General features: G+C 50.0%; 1 protein-coding gene across 2 annotated transcripts; it reads right to left on the reverse strand.

Moving 5' to 3' along the window:
* Window positions 1-58: 58 nt before the first annotated feature.
* On the reverse strand, window positions 59-24,602 carry CEP68 (centrosomal protein 68). Of its 2 annotated transcripts, XM_067704885.1 has the most exons (7): window positions 24,476-24,602; window positions 20,089-20,180; window positions 12,337-13,866; window positions 10,760-10,882; window positions 8,233-8,329; window positions 4,499-4,671; window positions 59-3,561 (listed from the first exon to the last, which is right to left on the reverse strand). In XM_067704885.1, the coding sequence occupies exons 3-7, from the start codon at window positions 13,864-13,866 to the stop codon at window positions 3,538-3,540; spliced, it is 1,947 nt and encodes a 648-aa protein (XP_067560986.1). In that variant the 5' UTR covers window positions 20,089-20,180; window positions 24,476-24,602; the 3' UTR covers window positions 59-3,537. The 2 variants fall into 2 exon arrangements, with proteins under 2 accessions (XP_067560986.1, XP_067560987.1); XM_067704886.1 differs by lacking the exon at window positions 20,089-20,180 and having other exon boundaries at window positions 24,476-24,601.
* Between the last annotated feature and the right edge of the window lie 216 nt (window positions 24,603-24,818).

Genomic DNA, 24,818 nt, shown 5'->3' on the forward strand with positions numbered 1-24,818 from the left:
CAACGCATTTCATGGTGGGGTCTTTAATTCAATGGTAAAATTTAAGCTAAAACAAGCCAAAAATTATAGGTTTCTTTATTTTCACTAAACAGGCAATTGAAATACACGGTACAAAAATAAGTGGTAAGATTATTGTAAAATGAAATGGACAGAATAAATATTCAATTTAATTTTCCATCTATGAGAATTTCACAATAAAATCACAGTTTACTTTGTATTATAGATGTGCTTGTTGGATCTATTCATCCTCACATAAGGCAACTGAAAAATTCCTCAAGTTACCAGTAGTTATTTGGGTGAAGATTTTTTTTTAATGCTTCAGAAGGTTTGTTTTTTTGCCTTATCAATACAGTATACAGGGGGAAAGAATTCAGAAACTGTGTTTTAAAGTAGATGATACAAATGTCAGAAGTGTGATGCAGTTCAGTTTTATACAGCAAGTTGTTCAAACTGTCAGCTTATTCTTGGTGAGTTAGCAAAAACATTACATGAATTTGAGATGTAAGCATATTTACATACTTACTTAGTTTGGAAAATTCTAGTGTTCTTTTTCCTCCATGGCAGTCCAGACTGGGGCTTACTGTAAGATATTTCAGCATGCTTCACTACTTGGCTATTTTAAATTTGCCAATAAATGCAGTTTGGGGGGGGAGAAATTCCCATTCCTACCCCCATTTTCAGGCACAAATACTTCAAGCTACTATGGGCTTTTAATAATCCGTTCAACTCAGTAAAGGGAATTATTGCTTGCCATATTTTAAATAGTATAAGTGGCTGCCATGAATTAGCTTACATAAGTGAAGAGTATTCTAAACCTAAGCAGTCACAGTCTCTGGGAATCCTTACAGAATGATGATAGCCATTCTGGTATGAGCAGTAACTTCCTGTTCTTTGACCTTGGACCAAAATTTCCTTTGGCATGTATGTCGCCATTGCAGCATATCTTTCATCGGCCCTTCTTTATGTTCCCATTTAAGCTTCAAAACAGCCCTGTATTGACACTGTCTCCTATTTGCAGATGAGCTTAGCCATGGAGCTTCAACAAGAACCCAGGTTTTGAAACTGCCAATCCAGCTCCTAGTACTGCCACTTCCCTGTGGACTTAAGTTCTGCTAATTTAAGGGGACTACTAGGAAATTATATTACAGGTAAACTTGGGATTTTGGAACTACATGGTATGTCACTGTAAGGCACTGCTGTCCTTAAGGTAATATGTACCACAGTGCACTGGCTAGCCAGGCCACTTGAATCTAACCTGGCTGTATTTGCTCATGGAATGCTGCTGGCAGCGTCTTCCTAGTCAGAAACAATTTCAGCTTGAGTTGCAAGGGAGGTCTTAAACAAACTTCTTATAGCACTGCCGAAGACATCATTAACAGCTGTGTTGATACTCTTCAGTGGCATTCACAACTAGGTCCAGAGTAGGCACCCTTCAGTCACACCTTACTTCAAAGGAGGTGAACAAAAATATCTTAGATCATCTCTAGGTAAAAGCAGTACTTTGTTGGGAAACAGGGTACTCCGAAATAAAATATTCTGTGAAAATTCCTGTCAGCTGAAGCTGATTATAATTATTAGGTTGAATGGTAGAATGGCATGTTCAGCATTCAACTGCTATAAAATACCATCAGCCAGTTAGTTTCTCTAGGGTTGTCATCTTCAATTTTTTTGCTGACTAGTAAGACTTATTTTCATGCCGATCAAATGTTAGTAAATAAATGGTTTAACTCCCAAGGGCTGTCTTGTAACACACTCATTGGAAAGGCATGTACCAATTTATAGCCACAGAGAGAAGGTGAAATATATCAATTTAAGAACAGAGGCCATTAGATAGGCCTTTTTAACCAATTCTAGGCTTTTAAAATACTTTACATATATAATGATCTGCTAGGAAGGTGTTTTGTCTTTTTAAAATCTCACTATGTGTGGAACCAAGATTAAAATAGAGATGGCAGAATCATAATACACAGTTTAGTTCTGATCATGCCCTTAAGCATTATGACAAATCATACCAGAGTAACAGAGGCACTTGAAATACTGCATTTTATATAGCTACTATTGAATTATATAGTTTTACTTCATAGTTAATCTTTAAATATTAGAACTTATAGCTCATTTTCCAGCATAAAGTCTGAGAAATTTTGAAGCAGAAAAGTCACTTCCATAGGATTTTAGTTCACACCTAGGTGGACGAGATGGTGTTAAGATTATGTGGCTCAGCCCCCAAAACTAAAGTCCACAACTTCTCTTAAAGAGGCTAATTTTGTATTAAATGTTTTATTCTGAGGGGACATCAGAAGTCTGCTCTACGAGAATAACTTCTAATGTTACCTTCTGGGTTCAGGTGACTTGTTCATTGCTTTATAAACTTAAAAGATCTTCCTTTCTTAAGCACCCTCCTCAAATGAGAATCTGCAGTTTGAAAAAAAGATCTGTAAGTGTTTATCTCACATATTTAAGTGTGAAGAACCTTTCCTCAAGTCTTAGCCCACGGTAACACTAAAAGTAAACGGGGAAAGTGCTTTCCTCCTTCTATGTTCATTCACAGCCCAATAAAACTTTTTTTTAAGTGCTTTTTTATTTTTGCAGAATCTGTGGTTACCAGCAGTAGCTGATCATTTTGCTTTAAAAAGCCATAGAATTGGCTTTAAATGGCTGATCCATAGATTTTTTTTTTTTCTTTCTCTACAAGATACTTACTTACATGTCAACTCCCAAAGCAACGAAGAATTACTTTTTTCCCCTCACTATCGACAGCCTTAGCTTCTGTAGTTAACCAGGCTGTGTGATCCTATCCATGCCCTTCTCTGACCCTGGACTACTCTTATAAGGGAGAGCAGGAATGGAGGAAGGCTCCTCCTGGAGGTACCCTTAAAGCGGATAATTAGTCCGTAGTCCTGCTGAAGCTCAATGGCAGTTCCCCAAGTCCCTAACACATTCTCCTTTAAGATGTTAGTTAGGCAGGCAGATGGAGCCCTGAGCACTTAGGATGATAAAAGATATCCTAACAGCAGCCCAAAATAACTGACAGAGGTTCTATTTGTTCAGAACCTTCTATTAATTGGAAGAGTTAAAAGTCTCTTCAAAGAGGAGGGATTTATAAGCCTATGCTTCATTTTATGGAAAGACCCAAGTTCCTGGTCCACCAGTCTCTTGGATCCTCTTGTATGCCTGAGAATACCAAGTATCGGGTACCTGCTTTCTCATACCTTCTTTAAATGATCTCAGCAGGTGGACTAGTTTAGGAGCGCTCTCTCCTCTTTTTAAATGGACAGAGGAAAGACCTGTAAGCCTTATTTGCATTATTTTATCAACAACTGCAAAGCTACATGCTCTTTGTAGAGAAGCACCAAAGGAAAACCTTAATTTGGAAGGATTCATTTTAAATAAAAATAGTTAACTCAACAGCCCTTACTTCAGGGAAGAGAAAGGCATTTTAAAGCTAGTACATGAAAGTTTCCCCCTTGATTTCAGTACTGAATGGCTCTCAACAAGGACTTCCGAAAGTTTCCCAATAGCCAGATTTGGGCTAACAGATTACATCTCTTCCTGAGAAGATGCCTGAAAGAGAAAGAGAAGCATCTGTTACAGGCAGAATGCTGCAGAGGAAGAAATGACAGGGCAGTCACCTGCATTCATTTTAGAATTAAAATGACTACTGCTCAGATTTGAGGCAAATAAAGGGACTCCCCTGCTCTTGATATACCTGGATTTATCCTTTACCTTCTTTTTGTCTACAGTGAATTCTCACCCAGAAAATCTATGAGTTAAATGCCAGATTTTGGCTGTAGGACAGGAACTTTCAGAGAAAGTATGGTCCAGTTGTGGAATCATCATGTTGGGCAGCGGCCACCCCACAGCCAGCAGTGATCCCTCTGTTCTCTTGGCCTCCCTTCCCTATGACTCCTGCTTGACTTTTCCAGAGATACGAAGTTGTACTGTTAAGTCTCCAAGGCATGGAACTCCCATCTTATCCCCCTAGCCTTTTTTGGAAGGGAGCCTTTTCAGGAAAAGGAGGTATGGAGAGTGGTCAGCAATTCTGGATCCTGTGGGTACTTGGTGCTGTTAAGAGTTGCTTAGAGATGGGGCACCAAATGCGTTGGGTGAGAAGAGTCTGCAGAACAGAGGCAGCTTTTACTGGAGAAGTGTACATGTGCAGACATAAAAAAGTGGGTACAGGTACATTTTGCAGTTGTTCTCGTGGGGGGTGGGGGCAGTGTCGGGTCTGCATAGACACCGGAAGCTAGAGCACCCTAGTCCTCAGCAGGTGCAGGGCTGAAACTGAGTAATGGGAAGCACCACAGTGAGCTTTCATCATCACTGGAAGACACCCCCCCAGCATCTCCCTTTTTCAGTTTCAGGGGCTTCTCCCAGCCTCTTATTCGTTTCATCAGCTCTTAGCTCGACAAGCTTCTAAGAAACAGCCAACTGTTACAGCAGGAGCTCTGTACCCTAATTGGGCACAAGGACAGATGTTCTCTTGGGTTGCTCTACTTACCAGGCTAATCCCCTTCACACTGGCGTTCCTGTGTGCCATTGGTGTGTTCTCGGGGATGAGGGTGCAGCCAGCCAGGGTGTCCAGAGAGGCTAAGATAGTGTCATACAGGTGATCTGCATGGCTCTCCAGCTCGCTGGGCTGCCTGGAGATCCTCCCGAGGATGTCCTTTAACACTAACAAATGAGGTTTAAAGCAGTCAGGCCAAAGAGGCAATGCAAGTGTGTTTTCAAAAGAACATATAAGGGTGTAGCACTTTATACAAGACAGGAACATGGCAATCGTTTCACAATGTCCACTTTTTTTTTTGACAGTGACTCTCCAGGGACTGTATTGCACTGTAGGACCTATGCTGTTAACTTCTGATTAAAGCTGAGAGAATTATTTCACTGGCTCCACTTTGGAGTTAACGTAATCCACAAAAAGGCACAGAGACATAGGTGTCTGGTGACAGGAATTATCTGACTTTTAGAGATAAGACCCAGGGCACACACCCAGATCCTGTGGGGCAGAAGTCTGAAATGAACCAAAACATGCCAAGATTAGGACTCTGGGTCCTGCTACCAGGTCCTATCAGCTTGTTGGCTGTGGGACTGTCCTTTAGCACATATATGGGTGATCTGGTAATGTAATATGGGAATGCTTGTGAACCCTTTTTTGTGGGTCCTAAATGAACAGACTTCAAAAGAAAATTACCTGAAAGCAGGCTAAGACAAGATGGTTAGTGAGGCCAAGATTCCATCCCCTACAGGTCAAGTGTTCATCTGAGGAAGGGATGGGCTAGGTTCAGAGTGCATCACCCACAGCAGGCTTGTTTCTTTCTCTTAAAAACTTTACTTCCTTTGTTAAACACAAAGGCTGCTTTTGCTTCCTGCGCCTTTATCAGCTGTGTTCACACTCTCCCTAGTTTCCTGCCACAGCTGCAACATCTGCTAACAGAGGAAGGGAAAGGGGAAGCTGCGTATCTCCAAAGGATACTGACAGAGGGGTGGAAGAAGGAACAGGGGCTGGCTGTGTTGAGATCAGCCCCTGGGGAAGCCACGTCAGTGCAGCATCATCGGGGCAAAGTGCCGACCTGACAACTTTTATGAGAGCCAGCAAGGCAGGCTGAGGAATGCAGCCAGGGCACGCGGCACAGCTCACCTGGAAAGGCAAATGGGCTGGGTTCTCCCCTCCCACACTCACCAGACCTTTGCCCAGTCCTCCTGTGAGTGGTCAATGGAATTCAGGGGACCTTTATTTTTTGAACTTTTATTTTACAATGTTAGAACATTTGGTTGGCTCCAAATAAAAGGAAAGCTGGGAACAGTAACAAAATTATCTTTCTCAGTTGAGACTTTGATGTTTTAATTGAATGCATGCATACAGGGGCCTGGTTCAGCTTGATGCCAATGGGTTCTAGTTATCTGATCCAGTAATAACGAGAAATTAGGGTGTGAGACAGGACCGTCAACTCATGCATCAAAGTAACTGGGTCAAAATGTTGTGAAAACCTGCCAGATAGCCATTGGGGAGGCCTTTGGCTGGAGGCCGAGATGGGCAGGTTTTGAAGGAATTAATTTGACGACCTGTCCCTAAAGTTATACTTGTGGCTGAGGAAGAAGGCAGGCTCTGAAGAAGCTTGAGGGGGGCGGGGGCGGGGGACGGGATGGGAGGTGTCCGTGCTCAGGCTCCACTGTCTCTGACAGCATGCTCTGGAAAGAGGAGTTGTGCACCTAGCTGGAGAGACCCTGTGAATGTCTAGGGAAAGTTGTGATTTTCACAAAACAGCCAAGTTTCTGACTATTCTAAGCAGAGGGTCGGGAGGGGCAGGGTGTCACTCTGAAACCGTAGAATACCCAAAAGCCTCTTTTTTTTTTTTGGCTGTGCTCTGCAGCTTGTGGGATCTTAGTTCCCCAATCAGGGATCAAACCCAGGCCCACAGCAACGAAAGGGCCGAGTCTTAACCACTGGACCACCAGGGAATTCCCTAAAAGCCTCTTATTTGGGCAGTAAAATACTTCTAGACTCCTTTGGAGAGGAGGGCAAAGTGGGTTGTTATTACAGATTCAGCACTGAGAAGTATTACTGAATCACTTTTTAAATGAAGGTCCAAGAACCTGAAGCTTGTAAGAAGCCCACTGTTACATGTGGCCTCCAGGAAGTGTCCTGGTATTGAGCTCTTCTGTGCTGCTGAGTCTGGAGGTGCAGGAGCCTGAGCCGGGGGGTCAGCACACAGGGGCTGGAGCCAGGCTGCCACTCCTTGTGTGGCCCAAGGCAGATGCACAGCTCTGTGAAATAAGAGTAATAATAGTATCCATCTCACAGGGCTGTGATGGAATGAAAAAACTGGTATGTCAACTGCTTCAGCACACAGTATTCAAGAAAATACTGGTGTAATTACAAGTGGCAAAGGAGCCTGGCATACTGAATTTCTGCCCCAATAAAAACCAAAAAACCCTAAAAACCCTAGTGCAAGAGAACATCAGAAGAGCCAAGACAGAGGCCTCCCGCAGGCAGGGGATCACCAAGGGCTCACATAATTCACACTGGATAAGCCACGCCCTGCTGAAAACCCTTCAGTGGCTGCTCGTCCCATCCAAACCCCTCTGCCCATTCACAGTTTTCAATCTCGGTTTTTTCTTCCCAGGGGACTTTTGGCAATGTCTGGAGACGTTCAGGGTTGTCACAACTGGGGAGGTGCTGCTGGCGTCTAATGGGTAGAGGCCAGGGACGCTGCTGAACACCCTGCAACGACAGGACGGCCCCCTCACAGCAAAGCATCGCATGGCCCAGAGCGTCAGCGGTGCTCAGGCTGAGAAACTCTGGTCTCCACCACCTCCCTACCGCCCACCACCCACCACTTCTGGTCAGGAAAGCGCCACCTCTTCCCATCTCAAGCCAGTGGGTCCTGCCCACTTCTGCTTATGCTGTTTGCTTCCAGCGTAAACCCCATTTCACTCCAAAACTGAGGCAAGACATAGACAGGCTCTTTCAACACTTGGTGGTTCAGCCTTACAGGAAAATAGCGGCTGCTCTTGGCGGGGGCGGGGGGGGGGGGGTGGCCGGCCCATCAGTTCACTGCTTTAACCTAGCATTCTCCTAGCTCATCCTATCATACCTGCCCCCGGCAAGGTCAAGGCCAATCGTAAACCCCTGCCCCCTGCACGCTGAGATGTACTCTCGAAGTCTGTGATTTTCACACCTTTCTAACCTGGGACCCCATCCTGCAAAAGGGGCTCGAGCTTAGTTTGTGCACTGCTGTCCACTTATCCCCTCTCATCAGTTCACTTCTTCCTTCAGTCTCTTCCTGTAGAACAGACTGACTGCTCTCAGATCCTGGAACAAACCCCTCCCCAAACAGATAATCTGAGAGGGGTCCAGCCTGCACTGCGAAAGGATGGGAACCCTAGGGGCTCCCCGCTGTGAGCACCCTAGCCGAAAGCCAAGGACAGGACTAAAGCCAGCATTCCCATCCAGGACACCACCAAGGAAAGATAAAAGCAGAAACTAGAGAGCACGGTTCTTGCAGGCTCAGTGCCTAACTTCTTAGCACCTGCAGGGCCGTGACTGCCTCATCAAGTGTTTGCGGGGCCGTGATATTTCGACGGGCTGGCAGATGGCTGTGGGAGTCGAAGGCAACGGGTACGGATGGGAGGGACTCTGGCACTAGGCTCCTTCCCAGTGACAGTGTGGGTCCCGGACTTACACTGAGAGGTATTAAGCCCTGGCTTAATTCAAAACCTCAAGCATCTCACCTGGGGTATTATCCAACAGGCACTGAAGTAGAATCTCCCCTTTCTGTAAGACGCTCTCCGTCAGGGACTGGTGTTCATCTATATCTTTCTTAAATTGCTTAAAGCATATCAAAAAAAAAAAAGTTTCATTACTACCATTTCGTAGAAGTTATTAAAAATGATCCCTTGTTCAGAAGCTGGATTCCCCTTTTAACCCACCCAGTCTTCAGAATCCAAGTAAACAGTTTAACTTCACCTTCTCTGAGCCCAAGGCAAACACAGAGTCAATCCTTTTTTCTGTTTACAGTTTGACAAAAGAAAAGCTTTCTTTTCCCTGGCAGAGCCTGGCTCACGAACAGCCTGGAGTCAGGGTTTCCTGCTTGTGCCACACCTCACAGGGTTCTCTTTAAACTCACAGGCCTGTGAGAGTCTCAAAACACGGACCTGGTAAGTAAGAGCCACAAGGGCAACGCCTTTCACATGACCACAGGGAGCTGCTGCCTCGCCCCACGTCCTCCCCTCAAGGTCCTGCTTTCTGTGGACCTCAGGACATGGGAAGGTGTCAGGGAAGCTGACAGTCTCCTAAGCAGCTGATTTCTTTTCCCCTCGCAGTATCAAGCCTTGTAGCCGTTTCTGGTTTTTCCTTTAGCTGCTAAGACGTAAAGTCAAATCCGTGACCACCTTCAGTACAGGGTGCAGAAACTGGCAGTTTAATTTTGAAGTTACAATTTTACTTTTGGATTTACTGTATTCCTGTCTTCAGTTTTCCTTTGCCCTATTACCTATACTTACTATTTTATTCTTTAGCACTCTCTGCAGTTTATATGCTGCCAGGAACCCACCTGTGTTATTGTGTTATTAAGACAAAGTAAGTACGACAGAGTCACGAGTGAAAATACATGAACACAAGCGCGCGTGCTTATATTAGGTCAAGGTAGCTCATACGTGTGCCTGAGCCAAGCCCCATTCTGTGCAGGGAGGGATTGACAGTGTGGTCCCACTCTGTGACACAGCTGTGTGGATGACACAAGTGGGCTAGGCTTCGCTGACCTGCAGGGGTAACTCCCAGCTCAGACCTCAGCTCTACCCACAGAGCAAGATAGTTGCTTACGACCACCCTGGAAGTGGAGGTGCAGGAGGACAGAATGCGGGATAAAACGGAGGGCATGGAGCTGTTCTACGTGACACCTGCTCTGACGGGAGCGGGGCTGGGGCACTCCAGAAAGGCCACCCAGGTAGATCCAACTAGGGCAATTTCCAGGCACTGTCCTCTCCTCACAGTGGTGCTGCCCCTGGGCCTCCCGGGGGTGGGCCCTGCCCAGCTCTGCACATACTCTGCGGGGGTCCCACACAGAGGACCCTTGCACTCGGCCTTCCTCTCCTTCCTCCAGCGTACTCCGGGAAAGGAACTCTGGCAGCCTCTCTCCAGACAGCAGGAAACAGCATATTCCCACTAGGGTAGGGCAGCTGGCCCACCCAGGCAAGCCCCCTCCCCTAAACCTTAGTAGGCTCCAAGTTGTAAAACAAAGGCCCTCCCTCCTGCCTGGGTGTGGTGGGAGCTCTGAGTGGGGTGGTACGGCCCTGGCTCAGGCACAAGCAAATCACACGCTCTCCTACTCAAAGAACTGTCCCAGAAAACGCTTCCTAGACTAGCATCAGGTTCAGACCACAAATACCACCTCTGCTCCTTCAGAAGAGGTGAGAAAGGCTTGGCCAACCAGACATGCCAGAAGTCAGTGGGTACTTCAGTCACAGTTAATGTTTATACTTAGGGTAACTGATTATCATCCAATTCAGAACACTTTTGAGAATGAAGAGGGACCTACTGATAATTACGCCAGAACAGCACAAACTGTCACCCAAAATACACCTGTTCTAAAGTCAAGTTAACCGGAACCCACAAAGAGATTTTTAAAATAACAAAATCTAAAAAGAGGCAAACTCCACCCCCAAAAAATACCTTGAGAAGCAAACTGGATCCTATTTTTGTTTAAATACCATCAAAATGCCTTGTGTATATTCTGGAGTCAGTACAATTGCAGCTCAGATCCTTAAATCCAGTCAGTGTTGTCCAAAAGAGCTGTGATGCTGGAAAGGTTCTGAATGCTCTGTTCAATCAATACGGTAGCCACCAGACAGATGTGATGACTGAACACTGGGAACGTGGCCAGATAACTGAAAAATCTGATCTTTAATTTTACTTAATTTCAATCGCCACGTGTGACTCATGACTTCCGAAGAGTGCAGATCTATGCCTATCAATCCCTGAGATATTTGGGAAATCACATCACAAATAACCCTGAAGTATTTTTGATTGAGGATAAATAAAATGCACTTTCTTCAAATTCTATTTGGTCTGGGAAATAACTCATACATGTTACAGTTTTTCAGCTCTAAGAATTTGAAAAGAACCTCTGATTAGATTTCAGGTGAAAGTCAATGGACCACAACACACATAGTGTCAGTTATTTGAACTTCTACTTTCTAATCAAGTAATTTAGCCACCACTCTCGTGAGTGAACAGTCAGATGCCAGGACCACACATTACCCGGTAAAGCTGCAGAGAAGACTTGAGGCCTGTAAGGCTGGACCTGGATGCAGTCAGGTGGTCAGCAGCGTCTGCTACATTATACAGCCAGCGGATCAGCTCTTCCAGCTGACAGCAAAATGTCTGTGTAGACAAATTAACACGTGGTGTTACCCATGGAACCAGTTTACATTTTCAAAGGCTAAAAATACCTGGGGGAATCCCAGGATACAGACTGCACCTTTCGAGAGCAATCCCCACTGAGGCGCTGTCTCCTCTCTCCTCCATGCCTGTCCCCACCCCGTGACTCCAGACCTCCGCCAGGGCAGTAAGAAGAGCGCACCTGGTTCTGTTGCCCCCTCAGTCTGAGAAAGTCCAGCCCCGCAGGTAGGGACAGAGGAGCTCAGGTGAGGGCAGGGACGGGGACAGCCCAGAAGGGGCCTGCCTGGCACAGAGACCAGTTCCTGGGTCAGCACTACCGCCAACTCTAGAACTGCTCCTGGGGAAGACGTGGACGTAAAATACGTGACAGTGATTGTGACTTACCTGATCCTATGCCTGAAAACGACTGAATTAAAACTGCTTGTCCCTGTTCTGCTCCCACCCGCCCAAGGAACTGGGGCCCTAGACTCCTGCCACCCACTCATCAGGGGTGGCCGTGACCCAAGCACTTCACCCCACGGTCTCTCTCAGTCTTTCATCACAAAGGAGGGCACACGCTAACACCTGTCCTACCTGCTCCACCGTACAAATGAAGTCATCCACGGAACATCAGGGGGCAGGTTAAAGCCCTCCTTGAGAGCTAGAAAATTTCTGTGATGTCGCTCCTGGGGACACAGCCCTCGGGCTGGCTGCCTTGCTGCCGTGTGGACACAGCACCTGGGCGCTCAGCCGGAAGGCAGGCCGTGGGCTCTCCGAGTGTGTGTACAGCCACACTCCAAACATCCTTGTGTCAGGGACTACGCAAAGCCCTCGGCATGAATTACTTAATTTAATCCACACGACAGTCCCACAGAGGCAAAGCTCCCCATTCTACAAACGAGCAAAGCTTAAGAGACGGAGCCAAAGTTCACATCTGCCTGATGCTGACAACCCGATTCCTCGGAGTATTAGCTCCATCTCCTGGTGGTCTTAGGTGGTCCACAAGAGAAGGTTCAGTGACCGAGAAGCCCAGGAAACGGCGATCTGATACCTCCAACCCTGCAGTTACACCTTTATCAAACTGAAGCTCTGAGAAGTCCTTCGGCCAAGAAGCACTTTCACTGAGCCCATATTTCCTGAAGGCATCTGAGCACCGGTCCTTCCTGTGCAGAGTACCTGTTAATCCTCAAGGTCAAGTGCCTCGGGGAGCAGCCTGGGTAGTGGTTAGCAGCTCAGGCTCCAGCCCTTGTTAACTGTGAATGGGTAGGTTACCTCATCTCTCACTGCCTTTTTCTCCAACTGTGACATGAGAACGCCAGTAGAAAGTCATGAGGGTTAGACAGGAGAAGGTGCAATACAGTGCCTGGTGCGTAAGTACTCAGTGTCACTAGGTTTTATTATGAGGCTAGTGGACTGGGGGAAGAAGAAAGAAGACTCCTCTGAAATGCTGAGTTTACCTTCACACACTGCACGAGCGACTCTTTTCCCTGCTCTCCTCCTTTCCTGGGAGGCTGCCCTTCAGCATCTGGATCCGAGGATGCCCGCTGGTCCAACATCGCCGGCAAGCAGGAGCGTGTTCTCAGTGGTCCAGAGGAGACCCCCAGGGCCTGGCTGCTCAGCAGACTGCCCTCTCCTCCTGAGCCCCTTGCGCGGACGAAGGAGCGCAGCGAACAGTGGTTGTGGTCCTCAGGGCTTCGGGACCCTCTGAGGGCAGCCCCAGAGGGAAGCTGGCTTTGGCTGGAGTCTGACGGGAGGGAAGCTGGCCCATCACTGTCTGACACATCCAGGGATCTCTGCCCTTCGGCAGCATCAGTGGACAGGGGCACCAAGGTGGGAATGCAACCCAGATACGAAACCAAGCTAGAAACCTGCGTCAGCCGAGAGGGCAGGGCCAGATACTCGTCCTCACTTTCCGCCTCCTCCTGTGGTTTCCACCCAGACTCCGTGCAGGCGAAGCGCTCGATACCCTGGCTGGCCCCCTTCTCCCTTTCCAGCCTGGGCGAGGGCCACCCTCTGTCCCGTGTTCTCAGGTAGGGAGAGCCCAGCTCAAGGTGCTTGCCCACAGGTGGCCAGTGCTTCATGCCCCTCAGGGCTGGCTCTCTGCTCTCCCAAGGAGTGTCCCTACTGCCTGGGGCTCTGGGGGTAGAGGCAATGGGGCTACAAGATGCCAACCCCACACTGCCCTGCTTCTGGGGTACTCCAGAGGGCCACCGCTTGAGGATCGGCTCTCTGGGCCCTGAGAACGGCAGGGCAGCAGCCTCTGCTGGTGGGCAACTGTGCGAGACATTAGTGGGTGACTTCAGGGTGCTTGCTGGGGAGACGGAGAAGCTATCCAGGTCTATGCCTGAGTCCTGCAGGACGGGCTCAGCCAGCACGCGGCTGTCAAGGTGTTTTGGGAGCTGAGGCCCGGGCCTGAGGGGGTAAGTATAGTCCAGCAGGTCTTCATACTCTTTATTCGGGCTCCAGAGCGGGGAGTGGCGGTCAGGGGAGGGAGGCAGGGAATCTGGCAGCACGCAGGCCCAGTACTCGGCCTGGAAGGAGAGGCGCCTCCTGCCCAGCCCGGGAGCATCGCCCCCTGAGGACACTGGCTGGGGCGACCACTGGAGCCGAGGCCCCGGCCCCACCACCGAGGGGGCCGACGGCGGGACAGCCAGCTCCAGAGAGGAGGAGACCTTGGCAAGGGAGCAACTCTGAGGCTCCACCTTTTCCTGGTGACCCTGGAGGCTGCTGCCCGGGGATGAGGCACAGACGCTGCAGCTGGAAGACTGAGGCGCAGTGGCACCTGGGCTCACCGCGGACCTGCACCTTGACGGGAACGGGAACCCTGAGACGTGAGACTGTGGGCTGTGGTCTAGCGCCTGCGGCGACTCCACTGGGGACGGGTCATCTTCAGTGTCAGCATCATGTCCTGAGCAAAGGGCGGCGGTTCTGGGAATGGTGTGAGTCTGAGGTAGCTCCTCTGAGGCAGAAGGCCTAGTCTCCTCCATCTGCAGTGACAGGAGGGAAGGAAAAGGTGAAAATAAGCACGCCAAATTTCCTTCCTCAATGACAAGCTGGCACTTTTCTCTGGGGACCCAGATGATACTGAGGAAAGGTCTTGAAAGGAAGAGCCTGCTACCTGGTGTGAGAATCAGCAGAGTGTGCTGCTGGTGACTGGAGACGCAGCCTGCTCTGGGGAGCAGACTGCCTGCCCCGAGCTGATCCTACACCCCCGTCCTTTCCAAAGTTCTTCCTCCGCAGATGCCTAGTTCGTGAGTGAGCAGAACTCAAATAGCTCTGTCGTGCTGAAGCCGGAACACACTGCCTAACCTTTGAGAAGCGTGTCCTGGGCAGGCAGAACCTCAACCATTCTGTCGCTGACTCACATCCAAACCTGGCAGTCAGGCAGCCCACCTGGCTCAGCTCACACCCAGCGGTGACGCGTGGCAAAATGAGTCATTCACCTCAGCCTCTTCCCTTCAAGTTTTTAACATGCTCGATGAAGAGGCTGCCCCCAAGGCGGGCAGGACAGCACAGAGGTTAAGGGCATGGGCTTTGGAACCAGACAGACCTGAGGCCAGCCCCTAGCTGCCAGCTTCCAGATGTACGACTCTGAGCCTCACTTCTCTCACCTGTAAAATGGGGGTAGTGACAGGACCGCTTCCTCAGGACATGTGGATTAAATGAGCTCAAGGGTGAAAAGCACAGGGTGAGAGCTCAACAAACAGCAGAGTTATAACAGCACCAGACTCACACTCAGGAAACAGCCCATTTCTGTGTTGGCTCACGTGCTGCCAGCCTCACTGAATCTGACTCAGGTGCCCGAGCCCGGCACCGCCCCTAGCCCCCAGGCAGGTGGGCCTAGCCTGTTTTCTCCCAGTCAGCTCAGCACCTCCTCACAAGATGGGGCTCTGGGGGCAGCATGTGGCACTCAATGCCACAGTGCTGTGGAAGAGATCAAAGCCGTTCCCATGAAAGGCCTTGGCAAGCAGAACGCAACAGGACGTAGAGATGGGAGGGGCAGGTCCATCAGATAATCTTCCCAACTATACTGAGGGCCTGAAAGATCCGGTGACTTGCCTGAGGTCACAGACACAGGCAGGACTCCCTGCTCCACGTGACTCCCATTAGGCGAGGCTGCCCTGTAATCAGGGAGGCCCCCAAAATTCTCCTTGCCCAGAGATGGTGCTGCCCACCACAGGGGCTCTAAGGTACCGCCAGGTTCCCTGGGTCCTGAGGAGATACAGTCTCAGAGCCCTCAGGAGCCCACAGCCCCGGACCCTCCTTTCGCACGTCTCCTCAGGGGCCCCGTAAAGCCTACACGTCACCGAGTCAGAAACAGGACGTGGCTCCCCCTGTCGGGGCTCCCCGGCCTCGCCCTCTGGACAGCAGGTCTGGGCCATAGCTTCCCTGGTCCTCAAAAGGTCACCAGTCACACTCCTGAGGAACAGGAGCTGCTGCTGTGGACAGAGCCCCCTGCTGGCCCCAAGGCCCAACTCTCCATGTGAACCTGTAAAACAGAAATCATCACACCCAAGCTCCCCGACTTCCCCACCTCGTACGGGGGCTGGGAAAGCGTGCCAGATGCTGAGACAGTGCTGGAAGGTACTCTCACAGGACAGCTTTAGGTGACACTACAGCCCCACTTGCCTCAGCCCCTACCTGGCTTCTCACGGAGCGCCAATCTCCAGTCCCCAGGCTGGCAGGGGGAAGCAGGGAACTGAGAGCCGGCTTAGACCCACCCGCTGCCGGCTCCCTGCTGGCCCCGCTGGCCTGCGGCTGGCAGGCTCCCGAGGGGCCAGGGCCAGTCCCACTGTGGCAGGCAGGGGCAGGAAGCCCCTGGGCACCCCTGACAGGGGAGGCAGGCCCCCCTCGGCTTGCAGGTGGGGAGGCTGCTCCCCACGCGCAGGCCCTGCGGGGTCCAGCTCCTGATCCGGGCAGCTCCACCCCCCAGGGCACGGGGCCTTCGCGGCCGCAGCTGCCTCTGCCTTTTCTTCTCCCAGGGCCATCGAGATGTTCCTAGATCAGGGCTCTGCTGAAGCTTCAGCTCCCTACAAAATGGGAAGGGGAGAGAAGAAGAGAAGCTTTCTGCATCTACGGCTAAGAAACCTTGTTTTTTACCTTTTAATGATTAAGACAAACACTTTTTTGGCCAAAAGAGCAAATGATGGCTCCCTCCTCGAAGGAAAACAGAGAGGCCTGGCTTTTCCTCAGCTCCAGACCCTTCCACAGGGGACACGGGAGCACGTCACTGTGTCCTCTGCTGTTGTGTGGCTGGCAGCAGTCCCAGCAGCAGGTGCCAGGAGGCTCAGTGCAGGCCCCAATTAGAGTCAAGGTCTGTCCTGCCTCAAGTCGCCTTTCCGCCCCTGTCGCTTTGGCCTAGCCCCGCTGGGTAAGGGGCCCGGCCTGGGTCCTCCCTGTGCCAGCCTGCAGCAGTTGTCGTCGCAACACACCCAGCGGCCGAGAGGCAGCCTCGTACCCACACCCGGACTGGGGGGCTCCAAGATGGCCCGTGACCGGAGGGAGAGGCAGCTCTCCTCCTGCTGACTGGGTTACAGGTAACCGGCGACTGAGGGAACCGTGGAAATCCGGCTGGTAACAACAGCAACGGTCACGCCGTGTGCATGCACGTGACAGTGAGAGAGAAGCACACCGGGCAGGCGGCGGGCAGGTGGGCAGGCGGGGCAGGGGACCAGGGTGAGCACTCGGGGCAAGAGAAGGAACAATCTGGAAGCTGGATCTGAAAACAGAACCGTTCCAACAGGAGCTTCAGGGACCACAGAGGGAGACCCCCCCCCCCAGCCTGAGTGTGCAGGCAGGGGCTCTACCAGGAGCCCTGGCTGGATGGGGTGGGACAAAAAGCGGGCAGGAAGAGAACTCCAGGAGGATCTGGACACGGAGGCGAGGGAAGCACAAGCACCCAGGATTTGGGCGGCCGCCTGGAATGCACTGGGTCAACCTCAAAGCTAAAACCTGGCCAGAAACAGCCCCGTTCCTCAGAGACGAGAAGGCGGGTGACGGCAAGAGGAGGCGCTGGTGGCAGCAGGGAAGCCTGAGAGGGCGGAGGGCTGGGGCTGCAGGCTCATCCTGCTGGGCCCTCACACTGGGAACCACCACTGGTGCAGACCGGACCGTGTGCCCGGAAAACAAGAGTGTCCTGCCCTGCCTGCCTGGTGGGGCTCCAGACAATCAGAGGCGAGCCTAGAGCACATGTCACACGCACTCTCATCGCCTTCTCACCGCCAGCGGCACGTGCGCAGGGACTAATCAGAACGACAGTCTTGAACTGGTCACACATGGTTCAAATATAAAATACACTGCACATGTAAGTCTCCCTCCAGCCCTGTCCCCATTCCTAAAACAAGCCAGGGCACATGGGGCATGACGACAGCGCCTGTGCACAGTGCATGCTGAGTGTCAGCTAGTGTTTTGGGGGGAGGGGCAGAATCAGTGCAGAAAGTCACCTTGCGAGGAACGAAGGAGTCCAACAGAGGAAGAAAAAGCAGGTTATTTTTTCATATAAATCAAGCAAAATGCTTACCACTACATACTCCCACAAAAACAGGTAAATATGCTAATTAAAGTCATGTGTGTTTCTCACCTCTTGACTGTATATGCAGACAAACACAAAAATCTACTTCATCCATCCCCCTCTTTTTACATTAAAGTAGCAAACTGTACAGGACACACTGTTCAGAACCTTGCTTTTCTTTCTTTTTTTTAAATGAAATATCTTGGAGATCCTTCCTTAGCAATAAACAGACAGCGCTCTCTCTTTTTTAACCACTGCCCAGCACTGTACTCCACTGTAAGGATGCACGCCAGCGTATTCCACTGGTCCCCTACTGGTGGATATTTACGTTAGATCCAACCTTTTGCTACTACAAACAACGCTGTGATCAACAACCACGTACACACACCACTGCTCGTGTGCTAGCACACCCACAGCGCCAACAGTCAGAAGGAGAAGTGCTGAGGCGAAGGGGACCCGCATGTGTACTTCTGGCATATGTTCTACCTCTACCAGGTGGCATCAATTTATACTCCCACCGGTGGCCTGAGAGAGTGCCAGTTTCCCGCAGAAGGCAGGTCCTCCTATCCTCATTTCACAGAGGGGAAAACCTCTCAGAGAGAGTCAAATCCAGGCCTGTGTGACTCCAGAACCCAACCTCTTTATGAACTGGGGAACAAGTTACAAAACAGACAGACACACAAAGTAGAAGAGGGGAGAGACTGGTACAGGAACAAAGAGATGAGTGACCAAGTCCTGCTGAGAACGATTTTCTTGGAGCCACATCCTCACCTAGTGGCTATTTAAGGAAATGCACATGAAGACGATTCAGGCAATCTGTGTTTTCACAATTATAGGAATAAGCTGAGCCCACAAGCTGGAAATATTAGGGTGACGGCTGAACCTAGCCTGCAGCCTCCAATTTCTACTTCTTGCTCCACCTCTAGAAATTCTCTCAATGGCCAGAGTTGGGCCATGATGGGTAGCTAATACCCCTTTTACTCTCCTAGTCCCCTCCCCCTCCACTAAAGCGTGTGGTCATGACAGGACTGGAATAAGATGATGCTGGGGCAAAAGAGGGGTGCAAACAAATGATCTCTGTCCTTGTTTTAATGATGTATTTTTGATTTGTCTTGTCTGGATCTCGTTATTCAAAAAAGAAGGTATCCATTCATTCTGGGGGTGAGTGGTGAGCTAGAATTATAAGCTATGCAGGAGATATACCTCTAGATAACTTTCAAGTATACATACAAACTTGAACTAGGTTAACAGTGTCGCCAGAGGCCCTTCAGCAACCAGGAAAGAAGGTCTGAAATTCAGTGATTTTCATGGAAATGGTACTTCTGAAGAGACAGATTATAGGTGGTTATTTTCTCAGTCTGGATACACAGTCCCTTCATAATCTTACTTATTAATCTGCCTAACAAATCATGCTGTTATTTTCCCTGCGCCACAGGGTTTTATGTGAGAACTAAGACAGATTCATGTGAAAGAAAAAAAGTCCAGGAGTGTCCATTCCAAATTCTATGTAAAGTACTACAGAATACAAAGAAAAGAGAAATCAACTCGGAGCGAGATAATCAGGGGAAACTCCTTGAAGTGATGACTGCTGAATACATCAATCATGCCGAAGAAAACATCAGCCTAGCAAATGTATAAGCTCTGGATTTCTAGGGCTCAACTCTGTCTACATCAGCCAGGTGGGCGTCTGTAATACTGCATGAAAGTCCAGTCCTCATTTCCATAGATGCTAGATTTTACACATCATCATTCCTTCTAACCCTCTGAGGGTGAGGATGGAGATGGGGATTCTGCTTGAACCCTTCCAGTGAGACAGCTTACTCCTTTCCTAAACACCCAATGGACTGCTCAGATGAAAACAACTTGCTATGCCGTCAGTAGCTTCAAACAACCTACTACTCTACGTGGGTCCTCCCTGCTCTCTGATCACACAGTTTACAGTGTTTCTGGAGGCTAGCAGCTTCTTGGTGGGCAGAGGCCTCAGTCAGCCTCCTTCCTAACCGGGAAGCAACAGGAGATTGGACAGAGTGACTGGAGAGCTCTGAGCACAGACGATGAACAATGAATTCAAGCCTCCCATCTGAAAAGGGTCTGCACACACCAGTTCACCCCTGTGCTTGGCCAGACCAAGCGACAAGACACATAAGCTTCAGGATGTTCTAGGGACCACCTGGAGTTTGGTATTAAAATTCTCCATTAGTTTCTACGACCTGCAGAGACCGTATGACCTACCAGATACAATGAGGAGTTATGTAGGCTTGGCTTACTCTTGCCCTACAGAAGTATGGGGTCACACTAACTGGGTAAGCCTGGACTCCTGACGCTTCCTGCTATCTGCTGCACCACCCTCATGCAGGCCTGTCACAGCTACCAGGACTTCCTCCCACTTGCTCCTGTCCAGGATGGAGAACAGAGGACAGGGAGGTGTGCATGTGTATGGGGGGGGGGGATGATGCCCCTCCCTTAACTAAACCAGTCAAATGTACAAATGATCGACTTAGGGAGCAATCCTCCTCTGATCAGAAAGACTTTCCCCACGATTCTGTAAATCACAAGCTCCCCTTCCAAACAATCTGATTACTACCAACTCTGCCCAGGAAGCTGGGTTCTGATCAGGGCCTGTCTCTGTAGCCAAGTGCACAGACGGCACCTGTACAGGCCACGAAGGCCAGGTGCTGCCTGACAGAGCCAGTCCTACCTGTTCAGGGTCCAAAGTCTTGAAGCTCCGTGCTGTTTTTGCAGGAGCCCACAGGTGTAAGTGGTCACGGCGTGCACACACAGTGGCAGAATCTGGCCAGAGAAGCAGACAAAGAGGCTCTCAGTGCCACTCTTTCTCTAGGAACATAAAGCTACCCACGAGGAAAGGGGGCCAGTGGGGAGGACCCAGCACTGTCAGGTTGCTGGAAGGCTTCTGGGGGAACTAGATGGACAGCAGAAAGGAGCTCAAAGGCAGAAGCCAGTCCAGGCATGGGAGGCAGCATGAAAGCGGGTAAAGACCTACGCGGGGGAGGCCAACAAAAGGGGCAGTCACAAGAGGGCCAGGCCCGCCTCAAAGGCGGGGGGGGGGGGCGGGGGGGGGGTGCCGGGAACGCTGTGGCAGGAGGTTTGAGACTGGGAGGCCGACGGCGGAGAGCTACCGCCGTTCCACCTGCTCCTTCCTTGGATGTACAAGCCCTGCAGCACCTCAGTCCTCCACACTGGCCCTGTCTTTCCCTGTGGGGCAGGTCACCCCAAGTGTTCTGTCCCCCTCCTTTGCAGGTGAAAGCAAGCAAAATGAAAAGGGAGAACAGGCTCAAAGCTATGAAGGGGTAGACGTGTCTCCCACAGCTTGGCAATAGGTCGACGCCATCTTCAGGATCCTTGGCCCCAGCAGCCCTTTTCCTCCCCCGCAACTGGGGCAGCTTCCTTACCTTTTGCTTGGAGACAAAGAGTCCTCCAGGGCCCTAGGAGGCACACTGGGTCCCTCTAATAAAGTGGTGGGAAGGCTGCCACCAGGCTGCTCTCCCCTACTTTCACACTCTCACTCAATAGCTGGCTGACTGACTGGGGCCGCAGAGAACCTCACAGAAAGGCCAGTCTTCTAACTTGTCATGAGGTCTTTAGATGACCTATGAAGAGGTGCAACTGCCACATCTACGAGGATCTTAACTGAGCTTCCAGCCACCCCTCCCCTCAATCCCAAGCTCTCTGGCCTCCTCAGCAGTCACTAGATTGTTGCCATCCAACAAACTCGAAGTATGAGGATGATGGGGACTGAACATGTCAATCAACTGGACACTCTGTTCCCACCAAAGAGCAAGGCCGAAAAACTGCTGCCCTGTAACAAAAATCATTCCTACTGTCTGAAGAAGCTGGCCCTGGACCACATGGCTGCAATTCCACAGGCCACTGCTTTTACTGTACTGACAGTTTTCTGTGAGTCTGTTGGGCTACATTGTATGAAGATTGATAAGAATCTTACTGATTTTCTGGAGATACTATTCAGAACACTTCTCTTTGGAGAAGAATTCTCAGGTCTCAGGAATAGAAACAGCTGTTTCACTGAGTAGCCAGTTTGTTTTTACTTTATATAGGTACTGGCAAAACTGGTTCCAAAAAATATTCTCCTCTTTGCTCTTGCTGCTTGGAAGCTCAGAACCAAATCAGTAGTCCCACCCAAGTAAAATGTATAGCGCAGAGAGGAACTCACCTTTTGTACTTATCTTTGACTTCTCTTAATTTTCTTTTACCCTGTCTGCCTCAATCACTTTTCATTAAAAATCTTCTTACACTGAAACTATTTTGGAAAGATTCCTCAAATCATTTTTGGAACAAAATAGAGGAACTGTTAAAAACAGAAGGAAAAAAAACAACAACTCCTAAATCCAAGACTTCATCTCAATACCAGAAAGAAACAAAGCCTGTTTACCAGTACATCTAAAAAGCAAACGTAGATACTTATGTTAGTACCTTTCTACTCAAAGTCCACGGAAAAGCAGCATATGCAGCACCTCAGAGCCTGTTGGGAACGCAGATTCTCAGGCACTACCCCAGAGCTTTGGGATCAGAATCTGCATTTTAGCAAGCTCTCGAGGTGGTTGGTAAGCACAGTAATGTTTCAGAACCACCAGGCTAGTAAGCCTGTTTCAGCGCCCTGAACCATTCATCAAGCGCCTACTTACGCGAGGCACACAGAAGAAGGAAATTTATGGTCCTTGTCCTCAAGGTCTTTCCAACAGGACACTAGAAAAAGCTCGCACCTTGTGGCAGGTTTTTAATGGTTAATTATAGTATGTCACAACTGGAAGGGCATCTTCAGAAAGAACAGTATTCCCTAGAAAGGATTCAAGATTCATGTGACTACACTAAAAGCAGAATCAGAGACCAGAATTCTCCTGAGACAGTTATAAGTGAGAAGAGGTATGGTCTCTGTTTTGGGGACTCCAAATAATTTTAGAGAAACTGACACGCCAAGGGGACCTACAGCTGGAAGGAAATGGACAACTTAGCCTGTTTCCTGTGACCAGAAAGTGGTACAGGAAAACCTGGAAGTGAGGCAACATCCTCCTAGGGGATGTATATGCCACCTCAAGGTCTGGCAAATAGATTTAGAGCTACCAGAAGACTTCTTCCACTTTTCACAATTTTTGTGAACTTTAAAGACAGGAGACAGTTTTTAAGAGAGAACAGATTTAAGTTAAAAGGAGAGAAGCCACTTCAAGTCCGCCTCCAACTGAACCAACATTTTTGTCAGCCATATCAGCCCCCATCTCCTCTGCTTTCACATGACCATTTTGAGAAACAGACCACGTGAAGAGTGCATCAAATACTACTGTACTACTTGGCCAAACTGTTATTCGGCACTCCATCAATCTCCAGTGGGTAGAGGTACTCTAAAGGCATAAACAAGTAATCTTCCATGGAATACTTTTACAGTGGGGGGAAAAGTCTGGAATGGCTTAAGGGATTTTTTAAAATCAAGGAACAGATAAGGACCAAGACGCAGACAGAACCTGAAGGGTCAAATACTATACAGATACTTAGCACTAGTAAAGCTGTTCAAGTACGTTTATTTTTATCCTAACAACTGCTAACAGCTACTGAACATTTTCTTTGTGCCAGGAACTGTGCTAAGCACTTTATGTCAATGTTTTACTTAAACCTCAGAAATAATGGAGTAGGACCTATTGTCACTCCCACTTTATAGAGACTGAGGCATACGGAAGTTAAATAACTTGTCCAGGGTTAGGAACATGGCGGAGCTAAAGTCTGATTTGACTTGAGAGCCAGAGCTCAACTGTCTCCCTCGCCTGTAAGAATAATCGGGCCGAGTTAAAGGAATTAAAGTTTTTATTTTGTCAACTTTTGGTTACACTGCTGATTTTTTGTTTTCTTTTGGCTTCCTTCAATCACTGAGTGCCTTCTATGCTCCAAGGACTATGCTACGGGCTGGGGAAACCACAATACAGTGTGATGTATAAAATCAGAGGCTATGGAAGGCAGCTGTGCAAAGGAGGGAACGATTATTAGTTGTGGGGTAGGGCAAGGGCTTTAAAAAGCTTTCCAGAAGACAGAAAACCTGAATTATTTGCTCTTTTCTGTACCGGGTGGCCCAGAACTGATCGACTCAGGTAGTGGAGGGAACAAGGATGAGAAGGGGTGATCTCTACCTCTTTTAACCAAGCCCTGTATCGTTGACTCCTTGACCCAACCCATTTTGTCATGCATTTTAACAATACCCTTTACACCCTAGGTCCAGGAACATAAGGGTATTTATGAATGCCATCTATCTTTGTGCCCGCCTTCCCCCACCCACTCCAATGAATTCCCAGTGAGGTCCAAATTTGCTCTGGCACTAGCAGGTTTCCGCTCATTTTTATTACAAACAATACACCGAACCCAACCTAATAATTATAAAAGGCCTTGAAACAGGTTTTGGACTTGTGCCCCTGGGCTGAGAACCGTTCTAGCGATGACAGTTGGAAAGGGTGGCCCCTCCAGGCAAAAAAAGTGAGACAAATTGCTTTTTCCCCTCGGCAGCGGGGCTGCTGCATTCAAGGTGACCAGAAGGCATCGTTCGTCTCCATCTTAACAGTGGTAATGATCCTGAGCGGGTGAGAGAGGGTCTCTGCGGTAGACCAGGTACGGGAGCAGCGCGGGCCCCTAACTCCCGGGGAACCTGGGCCCGGCGAGCGCGCAGTGTAAACAAGATACGCCCAGGGCGAGGCCGCGAGGGAAAGTGAGTCCCCAGCAGCTGAGGCAGCCCCGCGGCGCAGCTGCTTCGACCGGAGGATGCGCGGACACGCGCGCTCCCGCGGCCCGGCCTCGCGGCGCTCAGGCTTTTCCAACGCCGGCCTCCCACCTCCGCGCCTAGACTCCCGGCCGCTAACCTCACCCGCCGTTTCGCCTGCAAAATGGAGTCTCAGGCACGAGGCGCCCCCGCCTCCGCGAAGCCTCTGCGCCCTTCCAGGCGGGGGACGCGAGGCCCAGAGGCCAGCCCGGCCCGCCTCCGCAGACCCCGAGAACGCAGGGCAGAGGGGGCCGGGCCAAAGCCCCCTGCGCCGCGGACCCCCAAACCCCGCGCCCGTACGCCGACAGCTACATACCGCGCCTCAAACCCTTCGGACTCCCGGACCGGGCCGGGGGCGAAAGCAGCCGCACGCAGCGGCCCCGAAACGGGATTCCCAGGTGGACACCGCCGCCCTCCCGCCGGAGTCCTGAACGCCTGGGGCGGGACCGAGTGATGACCACGCCCTTCGGGCCCGCCCTGCCTCCGCGCGGAGGGCGTCTTTGGAGCCGCGCGACCAATCCCAGCCGTCAGTCCGGAGGATTGACCAATGTACGACCCACTCCTGCAAGAAGAGCCCACCCCTGGCACCGTTTTGGCCTATGGGAGGTCTGACTTTATTCTATCTGCAGTCCTCCCTCGCCTTCCGCGCTCGCCGCTCG

Source organism: Pseudorca crassidens, chromosome 14 (genome assembly GCF_039906515.1).
Source record: "Pseudorca crassidens isolate mPseCra1 chromosome 14, mPseCra1.hap1, whole genome shotgun sequence".
Taxonomy (NCBI): Eukaryota; Metazoa; Chordata; class Mammalia; order Artiodactyla; family Delphinidae; genus Pseudorca; species Pseudorca crassidens.

What these genes read in the sequence shown, in the direction of transcription:
- CEP68 (XM_067704885.1), bottom strand. Translation starts at nt 13,866, where the DNA reads ATGGAGGAGACTAGGCCTTCTGCCTCAGAGGAGCTACCTCAGACTCAC. An exon ending in CTTCTCTGCAGCTTTACCGG is followed by an intron (nt 8,330 to 10,759) that starts GTAATGTGTGGT and finishes ATATGCTTTAAG; the next exon opens with CAATTTAAGAAAGATATAGA. An exon ending in CCTGTTGGATAATACCCCAG is followed by an intron (nt 4,672 to 8,232) that starts GTGAGATGCTTG and finishes CTCATTTGTTAG; the next exon opens with TGTTAAAGGACATCCTCGGG.